The 18,733-nt window shown below is 43.9% G+C and overlaps 1 protein-coding gene across 2 annotated transcripts in view; it reads right to left on the bottom strand.

Moving 5' to 3' along the window:
- The window catches only part of rasgrp3 (RAS guanyl releasing protein 3 (calcium and DAG-regulated)), a 53,586-nt gene that overhangs the window by 5,250 nt on the left and 29,603 nt on the right, over positions 1–18,733 (bottom strand). Inside the window, exons 2-16 of one of the 2 annotated variants that reach the window (XM_014154521.3) lie at positions 13,899–14,079; positions 13,671–13,773; positions 11,995–12,057; positions 10,959–11,090; positions 10,686–10,833; positions 10,108–10,281; positions 8,071–8,187; positions 6,572–6,847; positions 6,292–6,372; positions 6,041–6,154; positions 5,636–5,751; positions 4,781–4,928; positions 3,965–4,001; positions 3,672–3,821; positions 3,195–3,574 (exon numbers count right to left, since the gene is read on the bottom strand). In XM_014154521.3, the coding sequence (XP_014009996.1) occupies positions 3,195–3,574; positions 3,672–3,821; positions 3,965–4,001; positions 4,781–4,928; positions 5,636–5,751; positions 6,041–6,154; positions 6,292–6,372; positions 6,572–6,847; positions 8,071–8,187; positions 10,108–10,281; positions 10,686–10,833; positions 10,959–11,090; positions 11,995–12,057; positions 13,671–13,773; positions 13,899–13,968 (2,109 nt within the window). In that variant the 5' untranslated portion in view covers positions 13,969–14,079. Of the gene's footprint in view, positions 1–3,194; positions 3,575–3,671; positions 3,822–3,964; positions 4,002–4,780; positions 4,929–5,635; positions 5,752–6,040; positions 6,155–6,291; positions 6,373–6,571; positions 6,848–8,070; positions 8,188–10,107; positions 10,282–10,685; positions 10,834–10,958; positions 11,091–11,994; positions 12,775–13,670; positions 13,774–13,898; positions 14,080–18,733 lie in introns of those variants that run through there. The other variant, XM_014154525.3, reaches the window with a different exon arrangement.

Below are 18,733 nucleotides of genomic sequence, written 5' to 3'. Positions count from 1 at the left end.
GCCTTCTTAGGCTGATGAAAATCAACTTCTTGACACAAGCCACTATCAATCTGAATGCCTCTGTGGCCTCTGTGCTCCCTTGATCTAGATAATCTCCCAGTGAATGGAAGAGAAAAAGTCCCTCTTTCCCATGTTACTGAATCCCTTGTTTCCATGGGTATGAAAATAATTGAGGCTTTAATAACAAACCGTTCTGCGGTGGTGAGGCCGTAGGTAAAAGGTGAAGGACACAGACTTTGACAACAAAGACAAAGAAAAGACCTTTCACTGTATTGTCCTGCGTCCCTGAATCTGACCTTGCCAAGTCATCCATTTTGGGCTTGATAAGAAAACACATAACACAATGATAACTGTAATGCTGTTATTGGGCTATTGTTAGAAGTAAAAAGTGTTCAAACATGCATGAGAGAGGATCACCATTAACAAACAGAATGTGGATAACAACCATTTGAGGGAGAAGGAGTGATAATGGGAGTCTCAACGTGACACAGGTAACTGCTAAAATGATTTATTTGGGCAGTTATCTGTATGTTGTGTCACAGAGCATTAAAGCATAACCATCCCCTAAAGACACAACAATACACACATGCTCACTCACACAGCTACTCACACATTGCAACACACAGAGACGAATCAAATCAAATGTTATTCGTCACATGCTTCGTAAACAGCAGGTGTGGACTAACAGGGAAATGCTTACTTACAGGCCCTTCCCAACAATGCAGAGAGAAAGAAAATAGAGAAAAGTAAAACACATAATAATAAATACACAATAAGTAATGATAACTTGGCTATATACACGAGGTACCAGTACTGAGTGATGTGCAGGGATACGAGCCCCATCGATGTGAATGGGGACGTGCTCGGCCCTCTGTTTCCTGTAGTTCACGATCAGCTCCCTTGTCTTGCTGATGCTGAAGGAGAAATTGTTGTTCTGGCAACACACTGCCAGGTCTCTGACCTCCCAATAGGCTCATTGTCGACGGTGATCAGGCCTACCAGCGTTGTCAGTAAACTTAATGAAAGTGTTGGAGTCATGTGCAGCCACGCAGTCATAGGTGAACCTGGAGTACAGGAGGGGACTAAGCACGTAACCCTTAAGGGGCCCCTGTAGTGTTTAGGTGTTTAGTCCCAGGGTCCTTAGCTTAGTGATGAGCTTGGAGGGCACTATGTTGTTGAACGCTGATCTGTAGTCAATGAACAGCATTCTGACAACGGTGTTCCTTTTGTCCAGGTGGGAAAGGACAGGTTGGAGTGCAATAGAGATTGCGTCATTTGTGGATCTGTTGAGGCAGTATGCGAATTGGAGCGGGTCCAGGGTGTCTGAAATGATGTTGTTGATGTGAGCCATGACCAGCCTTTCAAAGCGTTTCATGGCTACAGATGTGAGTGCTACAGGGTGATAGTCATTTAGACAGGTTACCTTGGCGTTCTTGGGTACAGCGACTATGGTGGTCTGCTTTAAACATGTAGGTATTACAGACTGGGTCAGGGAGAGGTAGAAAAGTTCAGTGAAGACACTTGCCAGCTGGTCAGCGCATTCTCTGAGTATGAGTCCTAGTAATCCAAATGTTAACCTGTTTAAAGGTCTTACTCACATCAGCTACAGAGAGTGTGATCATACAGTCGTCCGGAACAGCTGGTGCACCCATGCATGGTTCCGTATTGCTTGCCTTGAAGCGAGCATAGAAGGCATTTAGCTCCTCTGGTAGGCTCGGGTCACTGGGCAGCTCGTGGCTGGGTTTCAGTTTGTAGTTCATGACAGTTTGCAAGCCCTGCCACATCCAACAAGCATCAGATCCAGTGTAGTAGGATTCAATCTTAGTCCTGTATTGATGCTTTGCCTGTTTGATGGTTCGTTGGAGGGCATAGTGGGATTTATTTTAAGCATCCAGATTAGTGTGCCACCCCTTGAAAGTGGCAGCTCTAGCCTTTAGCTGAGTGCGGATGTTGCCTGTAATTCATGGCTTCTGAATGGGATATGTACGTACGGTCACTATGGGGGCAACTTTGTCACACCTATTAATGAAGCCGGTGACTGATGTGGTAAACTCCTCAAAGCCATCGGATGAATCCCGGAACATATTCCAGTCTGCGCTAGGGAAACAGTCCTGTAGCTTAGCATTCGCTTCATCGGACCACTTGTATATTGAGTGCATCACTGGTACTTCCTGTGAATTTTTGTTTGTAACCTGGAATCAGGAGGATAGAGTTATGGTTAGATTTGCCAAATAGTGGGCGAGGGAGAGCTTTGTATGCGTTTCTGTGTGTGGAGTGAAGGTGAAGTTTTTTAGCCTCGAATTGCACATGTGAAAGGCTGGAAGAAACTAGGTAAGTCAGATTTCAGTTGTCCTGCATTAAAATCAACAGCCACAAAGCTCGCCGCTTCTGCATGAGCATTTTTTTATTTGCTTATGGCCCTACACAGCTCGTTGAGTGCCATCTTAGTGTCAGGATCGGTTTGTGGTTGTAAATAGACAGCTACAAAAAATAGAGATGAAACTCTCTTGGTATGGCGTACAGCTTATCATGAGGTATTCGAAATCAGGGGAGCAGAACCTCGAGACTTCCTTAATATTAGAGATCACGCACCAGCTGTTGTTAACAAAGAGACACACCTTCTCCCTTGAGCTTACCCGCCTCTGCTGTTCTGTCCTGCCGATGGAAAGAAAAACCAGCTAGGTCTATATTATCCATGTCCTTGCGCACTCAAGACGCTGTGAAACACAGGATATTACAGTTCTTCAGGTCCCGTTGGTAGGATAGTCTCGAACGGAGCTTGTCCAGTTTGTTCTCATGTGATTTTATGTTCTCCTGTGACTGTGTGTTCACCAATAGAACAGAGGGTAAAGAGGTTTATGTACTCGCTAACGTATTTTCGTCAGGGCCTGGTCCAGGGTGAACAGCATGTCCTGCACCCCCGACTCGTTGAAGTATAAATATTCATCCAAATCGAGGTTAGTGATCGCTGCTCTGATGCTCATTAGCTCTTTTCCGTCATAGGAGACGATGGCGGAAACATCATGTACAAAAACAGTTCAGATCAGCCCAAAATAAAACACACAAAATAGCAGAATTGGTCAGGAGCCCGTAAAACGTCTGCTGTGCAATACAGCACCATTCTCAATATACAGAGATCCCCTGACCCATACGCACACATATACACGCACACATATACAAGCACACACACACACCTTAGCTGCAGTCACCTTTTCTCTGTGTGGTGTTATCCCGTTCTGTACCACCTCTGCAGGTCCGTCCGTCTGCTCCTGGGAATCCCGTCGACCCCTGGGCTGCCCCTGGGCCTCATTCTCCCAGCGGGCAAAGCCTTTGCTCTTGGAGGCCTTCCTGTGTGGTCGGTATCTCATCTTGGGGAAGGTGTGGGAGCCCCCGTCCCCAGCCCCCCAGGTGTGCTCTGGCCACAGAGGCTCTGTCTGTGTGGCCTGGCTGGTGGTGGCCCGTTGCAGACGCACAGAGATCCGCTGGGCCGAGCCCGTCATCAGGGTGATTGACTTATGTTCCAGGTCAGAACCGCCAGGTGTCACCGAGGGGAACTCAAACACTTCGTCCTCATCTGCAGGGAGGACAATATGACAGGAATGAAATACACTGACCAACCATCATAGTTGAAACGCTGTTGGTTACAGTATATCTCTAAAGTGTTGCTGTACCTTTGCAGGTGGGCATGGCGGGGCTGCTGGGTAGAGAGCTGTGGGTCAAGCCCCCAGGGGAGACACTTCGCAGAGAGGTGGAGCGCGGCAGCTTCCTACAGGCCAGCACCAACAGCTCCCTGCACTGCTTATGGCAGTTCACCCCACAATCTGAAACAGAACATATAACAGTGCTGTCAGACCTTAGCCCTCACAGTGCATCTATAATGAAAAATCCCAAATGTCTTAAATGTGCAGTTCTCCGAATAATAGAAAACAGGCCGATACATATGCACACAGTCCATAGAACCTACCCTTGCACTTGTATCCCTGTTTGATTATTCCCCAGAGCTAAGAGCAACACGTCCAGAGGGGCAGGAATTGGAGGGAGTGGGAAAAAGACAAAGGAATGTTAGAATTTGTAATGGTGGAAGCATATTCAGTGTAAACCATTGTGTAATAAACAGGATACAATCTCACAACACCCTTCCTGTAAACTCTGTGTGTGTGTGTGTGTGTGTGTGTGTGTGTGTGTGTGTGTGTGTGTGTGTGTGTGTGTGTGTGTGTGTGTGTGGTGTGTGTGTGTGTTCATTTGAGAATAGGAGGACTTCTCTGTAGAAATTCTCCTTTATTTTCACTAAGTGATGCCTAAAACAACACAAAATAGAAAGATAGAGGGAACATCATTTGTGTACATATTTTGACAGGCAATAATAACTTTTCTGTCACGTAAGATGTGCATCCTTTCATTGTTGACTATGTGAGTGGTGGCATTACCATATAAATCACATTATTGTTCCGTCGACATGATTCAGTGTTGTTTTATCAACTTTAATAAACCAATGTATCCTGAAGTCATGTCAACATATTTTAATCCCTCTATGCACTGTGAATCATAACTGTCTCAGAAGGTCATTAATGAACTTCTTCAAGGACTAAAGATAAACATCTTCTCTCAGCACTGTATGATTCGGTAGCTGTCTTGCACTAATTTGATGGCAGTATATTGCTGACATAAACAACCAGAAAGCATTATACTTTTCTACCAACCAAAACGGCGCTGTCTCTCTGAACGAGCATAAACAGTTAGTTTATATTAATGTGTATCACAAAGTGCACAGTATACATACAAATCCAGCACAGTGCTCGCAGAAGGTGGGCTTCAGATACGTCATCTCCGTAAAGTTGTGGATAAAGCCAGGGCCCATTTTATACTGGAGCAAGGGGTTGGCCCTCAGGAAGTAAGCCATCATCTCATCTTTACTAATCAGACCATCCCTGTAGAAGAGGAGCGAGAAAGAGAGACATAGACAGAGAGAAAAATAAATACAGATAAGAGAATGATCAGATGGAGAGAAAAACAGCTCCTGTTATGCAAACATTACAGTAACTCCCATCCCTTATTTCTGTTTTATCCAGACAGGAAGAGATCTACAACAGTGCTCTAGATTAGACACCCAGGTGGTTTGTGACAACTCCAGCCCCTGCATATCTCCAGTCTCCCTCCTAAGGAGCTCAGCCTCCCAGACCTATTTTATGAGTCATGGAGCTGCTCAGGCGAGCTGAAATGTGATTTGAAGCGTTCCAGTGAACAGATGAACCGCCCAGGACACGAAGGCAGAGCACTGTGTGTGGCACTGTGTGTCCTTCACGGGCTGCCATAACCTTCACCCCCCCCCCCCCCCCCCCCAAACCATGGCGACAAAGCACCACTCCCAGTCAAGACAGGGCAAGGCTAAAAGCAGATATGACTCTGTTGTGACTTCACAGGGTTTTCCTGCAGATTTACGAGAGGATGTTCGTAGCTGCTTTAAAGGCAAATGTGTGGAATGTGAGTGCATATGTGCGTGCGCATGTGTGAGTGAGAAATAGGGAGAGGGTGTTTGTTGGTAACAGAAAGAGGGAAATCGAAGAGGAGGATGAGGTGGCTTAGTTGCGACACCTCTGAACCCGTCATATTTCAAATGGTAGACAGGGTCACTCACTGGTCCTTGTCCAACACACAGAAGGAGTCCAAGAAAGGAAAGTTGGCAGCAATACTCTCAAAGTCCTCCTGAGAGATGTAGCCATCATGGTCATGGTCGTAGTTCCTGAATACAGACTTCCCAGAAAAAGACATGAACAAAATACTGTAAGTGATTTACAAGCACCAGTCTTTTTTTGAGTCATATTTTAGTAATTGTTGGTTTATATACCTACTCAAATATTTGGTATTGTGACAGAAAAAGCCACTGACTGATTCTTGAAATAATGTATGAGATATTTATGGACAGGTTACCCATCCTGTAGATAGTAACATTTTCAAGCGTTCAGACCACAGCTAAGCTATGTCCCCCTGGACTTTTTTCAAGAGAAGACACAGATCAGTTACTGTAACGGAAGCAACTTACATCCACCACCTTCCTGATGTGCTTGTTCACCACATTGGGGTCAGGTTTGGTTGTCACACCTGACGCCCAGTCCAGAGGGGCCATTGGCTTGTTGGGGGTTGTCGGAGAGGTAGGCTGTGGGGATTGAAAAGATAGAGAGTTAATATAGGAACCCTCAGGTATACAGTATTATTTCTATTTTCATACATTTCAGTTTTCTAATAACTACAGCTCCAACAATGCAGCCTATAAACCACAACGAGAAGTCTTACCAAAGACTTTGGGTTACGTGGTTCCCTTAGTAAGGATAGCTCATATATCTCATCTTCAGTGTAGTACAGGTCTAGAGAGAGCTGGAGGAAATTGTTTATGATTAAACATGAAAATAGATTCAGCCTTTCTGCAATAACAAACACATTTATAATCATGTTACTCTTTTGTATGATCCTACACAATGTTGTTTGATACCGACTGAAATGACAAATTGAGTGACAGAACGATAAACAAGTAAATTTCCTGTTGACGGGGAACCTTTTAGGGCGGGACACTCACGGTGAGCAGGTAGATGAGGTCCATGTTGGGTTCCACCTGGGCTGCAGCACTCTGAAGGGACACAAGCTCGTTGAAGGTGAGGTAGAGCTGCTGCATCTTTACGATGTTCACCTTGTCGTCATCCACCCAGTCAGAGAAGACCACGTGCACGGCGATCAGGTCCTTCAGGTGGACTCCCAGGATGGGGACCTTGAAGCCTTCGGAGTCTGTGAAGGCCTTGCGGTAAGCACAGTAGTTCCCATTGGAGGAGACCAGCTCCGTCATCTCATTCCAGATCTGATGGGAGGGGTAAGATGTCAGGAAGTGGTGGACAGCATAGATATTAGGGTAATAACCATAACAGCTGACATAACTTGTCATAACCGGTCATAATATGGTCATAACACTATCACAACCCATATATTTACACCTGCTATCATAACCCATATATTTACACCTGTTGTGACATATATTGCATTATTTTATGGCTGTTATGACTCCTACATAAGAGTGTCAAACCCCACATTTATTAAAATTCGTTTTTTTCCCTGCCAAAACGTTTCCTTTCATTTGAAAGTTTGTTTCTTAAATCTTTTGTTGTTGTTGTAGTAATGAATTCTTTAGAGTCATGTTTTTTCCTCATATCTTAAATAACTTGTAGAAAATACACTTTATGACACTCATGGAGCCTTATGACCATCCTGTGTCGGTTTACTTGGACTAAGAAAATACACTTTATGACACTGTCAAGAACCATTATGACCATTATAATCATATAAGCCAGATAGGCCTATCACGTACATGCCCTTATATCAGTCATCAGTCAAAAAGTGGGTGTCTTGTCCTGCTCCTGAAATCTGCTCCTTCATTCATCCCAGTCACCAGCAACAGAGCATTGGTGTACGTGCATGTCTGACATCAATGTATGCGCAATTACAATGATAACTTCACATGGTCAATTAAAGAAACATATATAACCTAAGGATACTGTTGACACGCAGGCTATGGTGTAATGGAATGTTTTGCCTTGTGTGATAGGTTTTGTGGGTTTTGACACTTATATGTAGGTATCATAACCAGCCATAAAATAACGCAATATGTGTCACAACAGGTTTAAATATATGTGTCATGACAGTGTTATGACCATATTATAACAGGTTATGACAGGTTATGTTGGCTGTTATGACATATTATAACAGTTATGATGCTGTGTGTCAAGTAAAGTGTTACTGATATTAAATACAGCACCGGGAAGATGCAGAGAGAGTGACATGACAGCAATCGATACGATACAGATGGTATCAAATGTAACACCAAATGGCAGGAAATTAGGACGGTATCAGTTCTGTGTGGTGTGCTTCCTGAAACCATCACTACATGGTAGTTAATCAATTGGTCTAAATGTATCCTTAGCAGATGCAAATGAATACGACCATGATCTAAAGTAAACTAAAATGTAGAATTACATCAGATGATATTAGCGAGGCTGTGACAGAGCAGAGGCAGGCGTGCGTGCTGACCTTGGTGACCTCGGGAGCCAGATGCGAGTGGGTCTCCTTCAGACGAGAGATGGAGCTGTGACTCAGACCTCCCACCACGGCCATCAGCGTATTAAAGTTCTGCAGTTGGAGGAGTTTCTGAAGGACAGTGGCATGGAACAAAGTGGAAGAGAGAAGGGAGGTAGAGTGAGATGGAGAGAGGGAAGAGATAGATAGAGCGAGAGCAAATGAGGAAGAGAAATACAAATTACAATAAAAAAACGAACATACCTAAAACAACTTTATTCCAAATACAGTATCTAAAGCGACATACACCAACATCAATTCATCTCTCTATACATCAGGGGAACATGCTGTAACAACTTATTTCAAAAATGTGAGAAGCTTTGCCTGTAAGAAACTATAAACAAAGAGCCCTCTTGAGTTGAACAGACTCGCTTCTGCATTAGCTGAGAAATTGCATTCCTAAATAGACATGAGCATGAGTGCTAGTCATTCGTCTTCTGAATTATTCCTTTATCTAATTCCTTGTAGATGATAATGGAGGGAGAAGCCCCTGGTATCTGATCAGATTAAGAGGCCCAACAGCATGCATGATGCTTAATGTCACCAACTGCCCCCCAGCAATTAGACATAGAGAATCGCAATGAATCGAGATGAGACACTGTTATTGCTAGAGGGAAGCCCTGTTCTTACGTCAGATTGCGCAACGATTCCTCCTGCATTGATCCGTCTCGTTTCTCACAAAGAGCAAGGGGATGGATCAAAAGTTTTTCAACTAGAATGTGCCATCATATCATAACCTTTCGAAAATACTGGGTGCGTTCGAGTTGTAAGGTTACCTGTGTAATGAATCTTGTGAAAGCTCTTGTGGATTAACGTTGAGAAACGTTATGATACGCAGCTTGTTAAACAGCGTTAAGAAATACCATTTCTCACCATAAGCTATAAGACTAGACTTAAATTGCTGATAAAGATACATGAGGAAAGCATATAGAGGAGGCCTTTCTATAAGAGAAAAGAAAAGCATGGGTGGGCAGCAGTAGCTTTTAATGAGTGGAGGGTGTTTGTGATCTAATTGACAATGTTCCAGTTTCATTGATACAGACGATTTAATGCAAGTCAGGCTCAGCTAACTGTCTGATTAATATACGGTACATGCTTCATATTGAACCATGAGTCCCTCTAGCTTCCTCTGTTGTTCCTTCTCCTTCGGGATGCTCACATACTTATAATGAGAGATTTTCTGCACATGGAGGCGAAAGAAACCGCCTATTCATTTCAAGCGTTACAGTGTCGTACTTTTAATGAGAATTTATGCCTCAAGAAATTGCCCCGACCTCTTTTACAGTTGCTTGTGTCAGAGTGGGTGGGTTTTAACGCATCGGAGAAATTAAATTGTGAGGAGTTATGGAATATAGGATGTAAGTGGAGAGGTGGGGAGAGTGAAGAAGCGTGAACCAGCAACGCCCAGGCTGTCAGAGAGAGCCAGAGAGAGACAGAGATAGAGAGAGAGAGAGAGAGAGAGAGAGAGAGAGAGGATTGAGAGAAGAAAGAACCCCACCCACTCACTAATAAACACTGTGGTAATATGAAGGAGCAGACTTTAACAAATGTTCAGATCGAACCTTTTAGGGCCCTCTAATGGCACTGTCCTGTACGACTCCACAGATACATTTTTTTTTTATTTAAATGCTTGTTATCATTTAGTTGGTAGTTTCATTTTGAGGAAGCTGTCACATTGTGTCATGACAGGCTTCTTGGGCAGTTAAACAGGGAAATGCATGAGCACGGCTGAGGGACGAGTGTCTCGTAAGAGTGATGCCACCTGACGTAAGACAATGCTGTGCTCATCTATTCATGCGACATAATGGACACGTCTTCCATCTACACTCTTTATGCTCCCTGCATCCTTATTTCCAATTCAACCATTGCCATAACCCTAAATATGGGGTAAGTAACAATACTTGGTACACAGAAATAATTACACAGTAATAAGTGCACTGTAATGTAAAGTGTTACCATCAAACCTGCAACTAGGAAGTGCTCTCTTCCTACCTGGGCCACGTTGATGTATTTGGTGATGACCTCAGCACGGTGTTGGGGTGTCAGCTTACTGAGCACCATGAGTTGAACCCACTGGGACACTCCGTTGAACAGGGCGATGGAGCGCTCCAGTGTTGGGTTGTCCACCAGACAGCCGTGCATTACATAGCTTTGGTAGTCTGTGAACTGGGTTTGGGGGTTGGAGAAAGGGAGAGTTAGTGTACATGGCATGTACAGTCGGCTGAGTAGATAACACAGACGCCATTGGCATATACTGTGCCCTACATAACTGGTGAATTTACACGTGAACTACCCAGCAAATAAAACTAACTGAAATGTAGAGCAAACGTATCTAAGAACATACTCTGTGGTGGTGCGCAATTAGCCTGGGGACGAGGTTAGTTGACAGCCAAAGCTTTGTTCTTGTACTTAGTAACAGTACTAGAGGGGCTAAAAAGAGTTCTGTGGAAAAAGTACTCTTGGAAAGAGTCTTGAGGAATGTCACACACAGGGGTTAGATAGGGAAGGAAGGGCCCCAGCAGGTGGATGGGTTCTCAGGCCAAGTGTCTTTTTCCACCGGGGACACTCACTGATATCCTCCTGATGGACTTGTACTCCAGGAACGTGAGGTGTTCAGCCAGCTCCATGGGCTCTAGGTGGTCAAATAGGAGTGAGGCTTTGCCCTTCTTGGCCTGCTTCTTCCTCTGGGTCAGCTTTCTCATCCAGTCATATGATGGACTAGAAAGAAATACACACAATCTGTTGAAACCTGTGACTGTGTGTGACTGTGTGTGACTGTGTGTGTGTGTGTGTGTGTGTGTGTGTGTGTGTGTGTGTCCGCCCATCCTTGGGTAGTCCCTCACATGGTGGAGATGTCAATGAGTTTGAAGTGTTCCTCACAGCCCAGCTGAGCCGCCACGTCTCTGAACTCCTCAGTGAGGCGGATAAGGCCCAGGTCCAGATTAAACTCTGCAGGGAACACCGTAATCCAGTACCTGAGAACACACACACACAGCACAGCGGAATGGCTGATTTAACATATACAATATGTTGACTGTTTGCATGTGTACATTATGGCTGAACATCATAGTGTGTAGCCCCAAGCACCAGTGCCTGTTGAAAATGAAGGATTCACAATGACATTATAGTCTCTCTCAGAGGGCAAAGGCAGACTTGAGGGGGACTGACCCTGCACAAGGACTGCTGGGGGCTCCTTGCGCAGTGATTTGTAGTAGTGCGATGTGGTGAGATGGACAAGTCCAGCAAATAGTCATAAATGTGGCCTAAATTTTTATCTAGCCAACAAATCATATTTTCTTAATCTGGAAGCAACAAATGAATACAAAGAACCAATAGCATTATGCTCCTTTAACAAGTGAATGGCCATTGTGGTATTCCCCGTTCAGATTAAAATTAACTGCAAAATAGCATGAATTTTAGGATAGCCATCTTTACAGTAGTTACCATTAAATTCAGATGATTTACTTAGTCTTTGAATTTCATATCAAGGTTGCACACAAAATAGTGGGACAGATATAATGAATTGGCACACAATGGTAAAGGGGTTTACCAGTGAAATGAGAGTTTGAGTATTCTGTTAAAGACTGCCTGAGGACTTTTCTGGGTAAGTAATGGATCACAAGACTCCTGAGTCATTGAACGCTTTCGCCCCAAACAATATCTCCACTTCAGATGGCTGGCAGTGGCCCACGTTACATGAGGACAGCCACTGGCTGTCACTTCCAATGACATCGTCTCATCCCTCATTGCACCAGCCAGTCAGTCACAGAGCCCCAAGAGAGGAGCACAACATTTTCAGCCGAGGGGGCGGGTTGCCTAGCGATAAAAAACATCTTCAATACTAAAGAGCTCAGGGTATGAAGTAGTGTTTTTTTTTACCTCATTAAATAGCAGATCTTCAGTCTCGTTCTTTGGCACTCATCTCCCTGGCAGTCACGGTATGTGGGGTTGTGTCAAGGACAGTTTAGCCTTTTTTGGAGACATTGCCCGAAGCCCCATTACAAATGGACACCAGTCCCCATTTCCAACAACCCCCATCCCCTCCCAAAAAACACAACAATAAAACATCTTTCACGAGAAGCAGCTGTAGATTTATTAGTTGGACAAAAGGTCTCCACTCATGAAGAATAACTAAAGTGTTCAGAGAGGAATGCCCAGTATCTGGAAATAAAAACAGTGGAAGTTCAGGCCATGTGATGAACCTCTCCACCACTGTATGTGTGCATTCTCTAAATAACTGTTCCTGGGACAAAGTTTTCCCTCCTCGGACCATTGAAATAGAGATCTTAGAAGTAGCTTTGGAGAGGCCTTGGGCAGGGAGCCATGTATGCTGCGTAGCCTGTCTGCTATCACCTTCAAAGGAACACAGCTGTTTCTCTGCCCAGGATCCAGTCACAAGCATGCAGCAGAGCAGACAAACCCCTGCCTTCTCTGTAGTACTTTGGAACTCTCCCAGCATGGAGGGTCACAATGGATGCATATTGGATGTATACATGACTGTGAAAAACACACATAATCAATTGCTCTCCTTCTCTCAAGAAGACCGAAGAAATACTCTCATGGGCTAACTCACAAACAATGAGGTGAATCCATGAGAGATACAAATATAAGTACTGTATATTTTGTTGGGTTAAAGCAAAAGCAAAAAGTGAGAGTAAAGGCAGAATAGTGCCTTTGTATTCTGTCACATGGAAGAGACTCTCTGCTCTGGCTCTCATCTGAGGCAGCTTCATACCGCATGGAAAATGTAGAATTTGCCACAAACTGGTCCCGGTCACATATTTTTAAGATTAAGATTGGAGGTAGGGTTATCTCTAATCTGATTCTAGATCTGCGCTTAGGGGCAACTTCCATCTGGAGCACCACAGCCATTACTCCAACCAACAGCAGGGAAAGATGGGGAGGGTTCATCAGTCATCAGTGGAGAGGCCTGACGCCAGGCAGAGTAATATCTCAGGCTCATGATGTATGATGGAAGCAAAGAGTTCATAGAATAAGGCGTTCCCTGTTGAGTGGTCGTCTGAAGACCACGGACGTGACAGGAAAACACCGTCCAGAACCTTGCTAACTGAATCAGATTAAAATGCAGTCATGACGCACTAGATACAAATCATACAGAGAAATGGAACGCTATTAGGTATCGATTCGATCCAGGTTGCACTTACTTTGAAGCGGTTCTTTATCTGTAACATTGCTCTCAAATGCATTTGCACTTAAGGAACATGTCTAATTCTTCCTGATGTTTTGTTTGGACAATCTGCATTAACCCAGAGCTGTGCGATCAACCAATCATAATTGGTTGCTAGAAATGACACAAAGAGTTGACTGATATACTGTCCCTTAAAATAAACAAGAGTTTGTATACTCAGGAAAAGTCAGTCAGGGTTAGTTAGTGTCGCACCACGCAGAAAATACATTTGGCACAGTCAGGGAACACAGCATTCCATAGCGTGAATATTGTATACTCTGCCATATCTAAACACTACCAGAAAGGCTCAAAATGGCATATGACCATTGTTCTTTGTTGTTCTGGTGTGAATCCACATAAAGGATATATCATGAGGAGCTTCCCAGCCAGCTCTTTGGACGTGACATACCAGCGGTGCATCAGCAGCAGGGTGCGAGGGAGCTGGTTAGACTGCAACTCACCATTGTCATCTGTGGAGAGTGATCACACCATAGAAGAGGAACAATTAGAACCCCTACAGTATCTATATCTCTATGGATCACATCACACACCACTGAGATAGCTCCCCACTGTGCTTCTGTGATTGGTCACTCACCAAAAGCCTGGATGCAGGCATCCAGTAGCGTGTTGAGGGGGGCTGCCTTCCCCAGCGTTGATGATCCCATGGTTCCGCGGGGGGACTCCTCACAGATACGGGTTCACGCCCCCGGAGCGGGAGAACACATGGTACACCTCCACAACTGGAGGTCAGGGGTCAAAGCCTGCTTAGGAGCTCTCTATGAGGAGAGAAGACAGGGATGCATCTAGATGTCAGCTTACGCTAAACAAACATTGCTTAGATCTATTTTTAAGATTCTTGTTAACACATATAAGATATGGTTGTGGATGTTGTTTATTCATAAAGCACACAATCGTAATTTGTGTTCTAACTGTGTGGACACATACTAAATTCACCAGGCATATTTCCTTTTACAATACATACTACAACTACATGGATGCTATACTAGGTTTTTCAATAAACTACAGTGGCTAGTGAAAAGAGGTGATTTCTCCAGCGTCATGCTCCTCTCCTCCATCCTCTTCACTTCCTCAATACCCCCTCACCATCTCCCACAGCACGTTTCTGATCCCCACATCTGCAGGAGTGGGACCATCTTCTGAGAACTCCCATGGCAGCCATACATTTTTAATGACTTTCCGATGTGCTCAGTGCGTGGTACCACTGAAACAGCTCATGATTCCATACAAATTGCATCATTTCTGGCCCAGTAAACCGGACAAGACTGTATCTGTCTACAATGGGACTGGGTTTATGTAATCTGGATACAGTAGTTTCTCTCTCTGCCTGATGAATATCAGTGATTGTCAGTTCATACAATATCACCACTGATGCCAACACAAAGTAAGTTAAGTACAGAAAAGGACATTTCAGGATGTTATTCCAGGGTTTTAGATTTGCAGATTAGATTTTACGACACAACAATAAAAGGTTGAAATAGCAGAGCGAGTTGTCTGTAGTGATGACATCAGAGGTGGCGTCATCGGTAGGTTTGGTCGGTTGTTTTGGAAACCGTTGCTGATTGGGATTGGTTGAGATTGGCCTAAGCCTCGAAGCAAAACAAATCATCAAGCAGTGAATAAGGATTAGAGGTGCTTTGTGGGAACAGGGGACCAAGTCCCTGTTGATTTGGAACTTATTAATGGCTTTGTGTGTAATCTGTTGCCGTCACCTTGGTGAGGCGCAAACAAGACGTCATCCACAAGCCTTGTAATTGATTGTGCGACACTTATGTCAATATCATAACTAGGGCAATTGGTGGGGGTTAAGGTCAGGAGTAGGATATGTGTGTATGTGTATGTGTGTGCACATGCTTTTCTGGAAATGAATCAAGCCCTTGTCCCTTGACTGTAAGGAGATTAGTGAGCTCTATCTGCAGACGGAGTTGATAAGATATTAGATGTTGAATGTGTTACCATACTGACTAGTATGTATCCCTCAGGTATGATTCATATTTGTTAGTGTTAAAATGAATGACGTTCATGGCCTTGACTGAAGGCAACCTTTCTTAAGGCTCTATTCAATCAGATCCGCTTTAGCCGACATCTGCATAGCGGTTGTTTTGGTGGTGTTGGAGGTGGGACTGCGTTAGAGCTGTCAAATCCACAAGTGGCTCCTGGCATTATACCTAAAGCGGACATTGCCATTGGCTGCACTGAGTCGCATTAAGAGAAATCCCATGCAACCTTGTCTACAAATTCCAACATTGGAATGTGAGATGTAATCTGGACATCGATGAGGCTTATGTAAATCCTCATTATTTTGTTTAATGATTTTCAATTTGAGCATCATTATTTCTATATAGCCTCGGAGTGGGACGGGTGTGGCTTCGTGACAATGATCAAGAGTAGCTGCTCACCGATTTCGCAGTTCCAACACAGTTCCATCTCCAAAACACCAGCTATGCGAGGGTCGATTATCGCCAGTTCACGCTTGATCGATTTGAATCTAGGCCTTAATTAATAATCGGGACAAACATAAATCAAGGCATAGTACCCAAAAATGTATAAACTCTGCAATGCAAATTCATCTCCAGCTATCTACCTCAATCCTATCTCAAGCCTCCTACCTATCACATTTTCAGATGCATTTGAAATATAACAAACTGATGTACACATACTGTATTTGCATTGATATATTGAGGAATACACAAATACACGAAGAACGCCTGCTCTTTCCATGACAGACTGACCAGGTGAATCCAGGTGAAAGCTATGATCCTTTATTGATGTCACCTGTTAAATCCATTTCAATCAGCGTAGATGAAGGGGAGGAGACAGGTTAAAGAAGGATTTTTAAGACAATTGAGTCATGGACTGTGTATGTGTGTCATTCGGAGAGTGAATGGTCAGGACAAAAGATTTAGGTGCCTTTGAATGGGGTATGGTAATAGATGCCAGGCGCAGTGGTTTGAGTGTGTCAAGAACTGCAACGCTGCTGGGTTTTTTACACTCAACAGTTTCCCATGTGTATCAAGAATGGTCCACCACCAGAAGGACATCCAGCCAACTTGGCACAACTGTGGGAAGCACTGGAGTCAACATAGGCCAGCATCCCTGTGGAACGCTTTCAATATCTTGTATATCTTCAATATCTTGAGTCCATGCCCTGACATATTGAAGCTGTTCTGAGGGCAAAAGGGGTTCCAACTGAATATTAGGAAGGTGTTCCTAAAGTTTTACACACTCAGTGTAGGTCAATAGTCTATGCAGAGGGAACAGCAAATGCATGAGGAAGATTTGATCAACATTCAACTCGGTGGAAATTAAGTGTGTACAGTATCTGTTACGTTATTCCCTAGCCAATAGTGTATCACTGCACTGAAACGAAACAGCTGATGCCTGGTGCCAAAATGGACACCATGGCAGATATGCCCAAGCTTGTTTAGCTCATGCAATTACAGTTGATTAATAAGCGTTAAAGGCCCTAACAGCAACACTCCTCACAGATAAGATCTTTCTAAAGCACCACTGTTATCCATCATGATTTGCAACGTGATCTCCACTACATGGACTTGTATGTATTGAAGCAACTACGAAAGCCATAAAAATTGGTCTAAAATCCTGTTTTTTTTTGTGCAGAGAAGATTTCTACCTCTTATTCTGTTTATTAAACCTCCAATTCCCTGTGCAGTCACACAGTTTGCCCCTCTACAGCTGGGCACAGAGCCAGTGTCCAGATAAATGGAAAAAGCCATGCAGCCTTGGAGGGTCACACTTCAATAAGTTGAGAGGGGCACTGATATATTAACAACCAAAGGTCTGCAACTCCACTGCTGCTCTGACTCCAGATATACCATACATGTTGTGCTCATCTGTGACTCTGAGTTGAAGTTCACATTGTCAACTTCAGAAAACCTTCCTAAGCATGCGATGAGCTTACAGTATTGGCCAAAACTGTTGTAAACACAAAGTTGTACGGTAGTGTCCTGACATAAACCCAAAGCGCAGCTTTTAGAAGGAAGCGTCAGTCAGCAGAATGACTCTGTGCTGTACATTCTATTCTGATTACAAAGTGCCGAGACAGACAGAACCAACATAATTACCTGTCAAATGGAAAATAAGTGTTTTTCCAGACACATGATATGCCATTTAGCAGACGCTTTTATCCAAACCGACTCGTAGTCATGCTTGCATACATTTTACAGACGTGTGGTCCTGGGAATCAAACCCACAATCCTGGCATTGCAAGCACCATGCTCTACCAACTGAGTTAGAGGACCACATGACCTCCCACTGGACACAGATGTGAATTCAACATCTATTCTAAGTTGGGTTAATGCACACTATGTATACACAAAAGTATGTGGACACCACTTCAAATTAGTGGATTCGGCTATTTCAGCCACACAGGTCTATTCAAATTGAGCACAGAGCCATGCAATCTCCATACACAAACATTGGCAGTAGAATGGCCTTACAGAAGAGCTCAGTGACTTTCAATGTGGCACTGTCATCGGATGCCACCTTTCCAAGTCAGTTAGTCACATTTCTGTCATGCTAGAGCTGCCCCGGTCAACTGTAAATGCTATTAATGCAAAATTGAAACATCTCGGAGCAACAACGGCTCAGCCGTAAAGCGGTAGGCCACACTAGCTCTCAGAACGGGACCGCAGAGTGCTGAAGCGCATTCCACGTAAAAATTGTCTGTCCTCGGTTGCAACACTCACTACCGAGTTCCAAACTGCCTCTGAAAGCAACGTCAGCACAAGAATTGTTCGTCGGGAGCTTCATGAAATGGATTTCCATGGCCGAGCAGCGGGAATCTGGAATTTGGGTTTGGCGAAATGCCGGGAAAACGCTACCTGCCCCAATGCATAGGGACAACTGTACATTTTGGTGGAGGAGGAATAAAGCCCTTTAGTTCCAGTGAAGGGAAATCTTAACACTATAGCATACAATGACATTCTATACGAATATGTGCTTCCAACTTTGTGGCAACAGTTTGGGGAAGGCCCTTTACTGTTTCAGCATGACAATGCCCCCGTGCACAAAGCGAGGTCCATACAGTAATGGTACATCAAAATCGGTGTGGAAGAACTTGACTGGCCTGTACAGAGTCCTAACCTCAACCCCATCAGCAACCACAGCTAATGAAGTCACTGAAACTCTTAACAAAGAGTTGCAGTCTGTTTTGGAATGGGTCGCCAGTAATAAACTGGTCCTAAACATTTCTAAAACTAACAGCATTATATTTAGTACAAATCATTCCCTAAGTTTTAGACCTCAGCTGAATCTGGTAATGAATGGTGTGGCTGTTGAACAAGTTGAGACTAAATTATTGGTGTTACCTGTAAACTGTCATAGTCAAATCATATACACTACCGTTCAAAAGTTTGGAGTCACTTAGAAATGTCCTTGTTTTTGAAAGAA

This window comes from Salmo salar, chromosome 18 (genome assembly GCF_965601325.2).
Source record: "Salmo salar chromosome 18, fSalSal1, whole genome shotgun sequence".
NCBI classification, from domain to species: Eukaryota; Metazoa; Chordata; class Actinopteri; order Salmoniformes; family Salmonidae; genus Salmo; species Salmo salar.
This window is presented reverse-complemented; position numbering and strand designations above follow the sequence as displayed.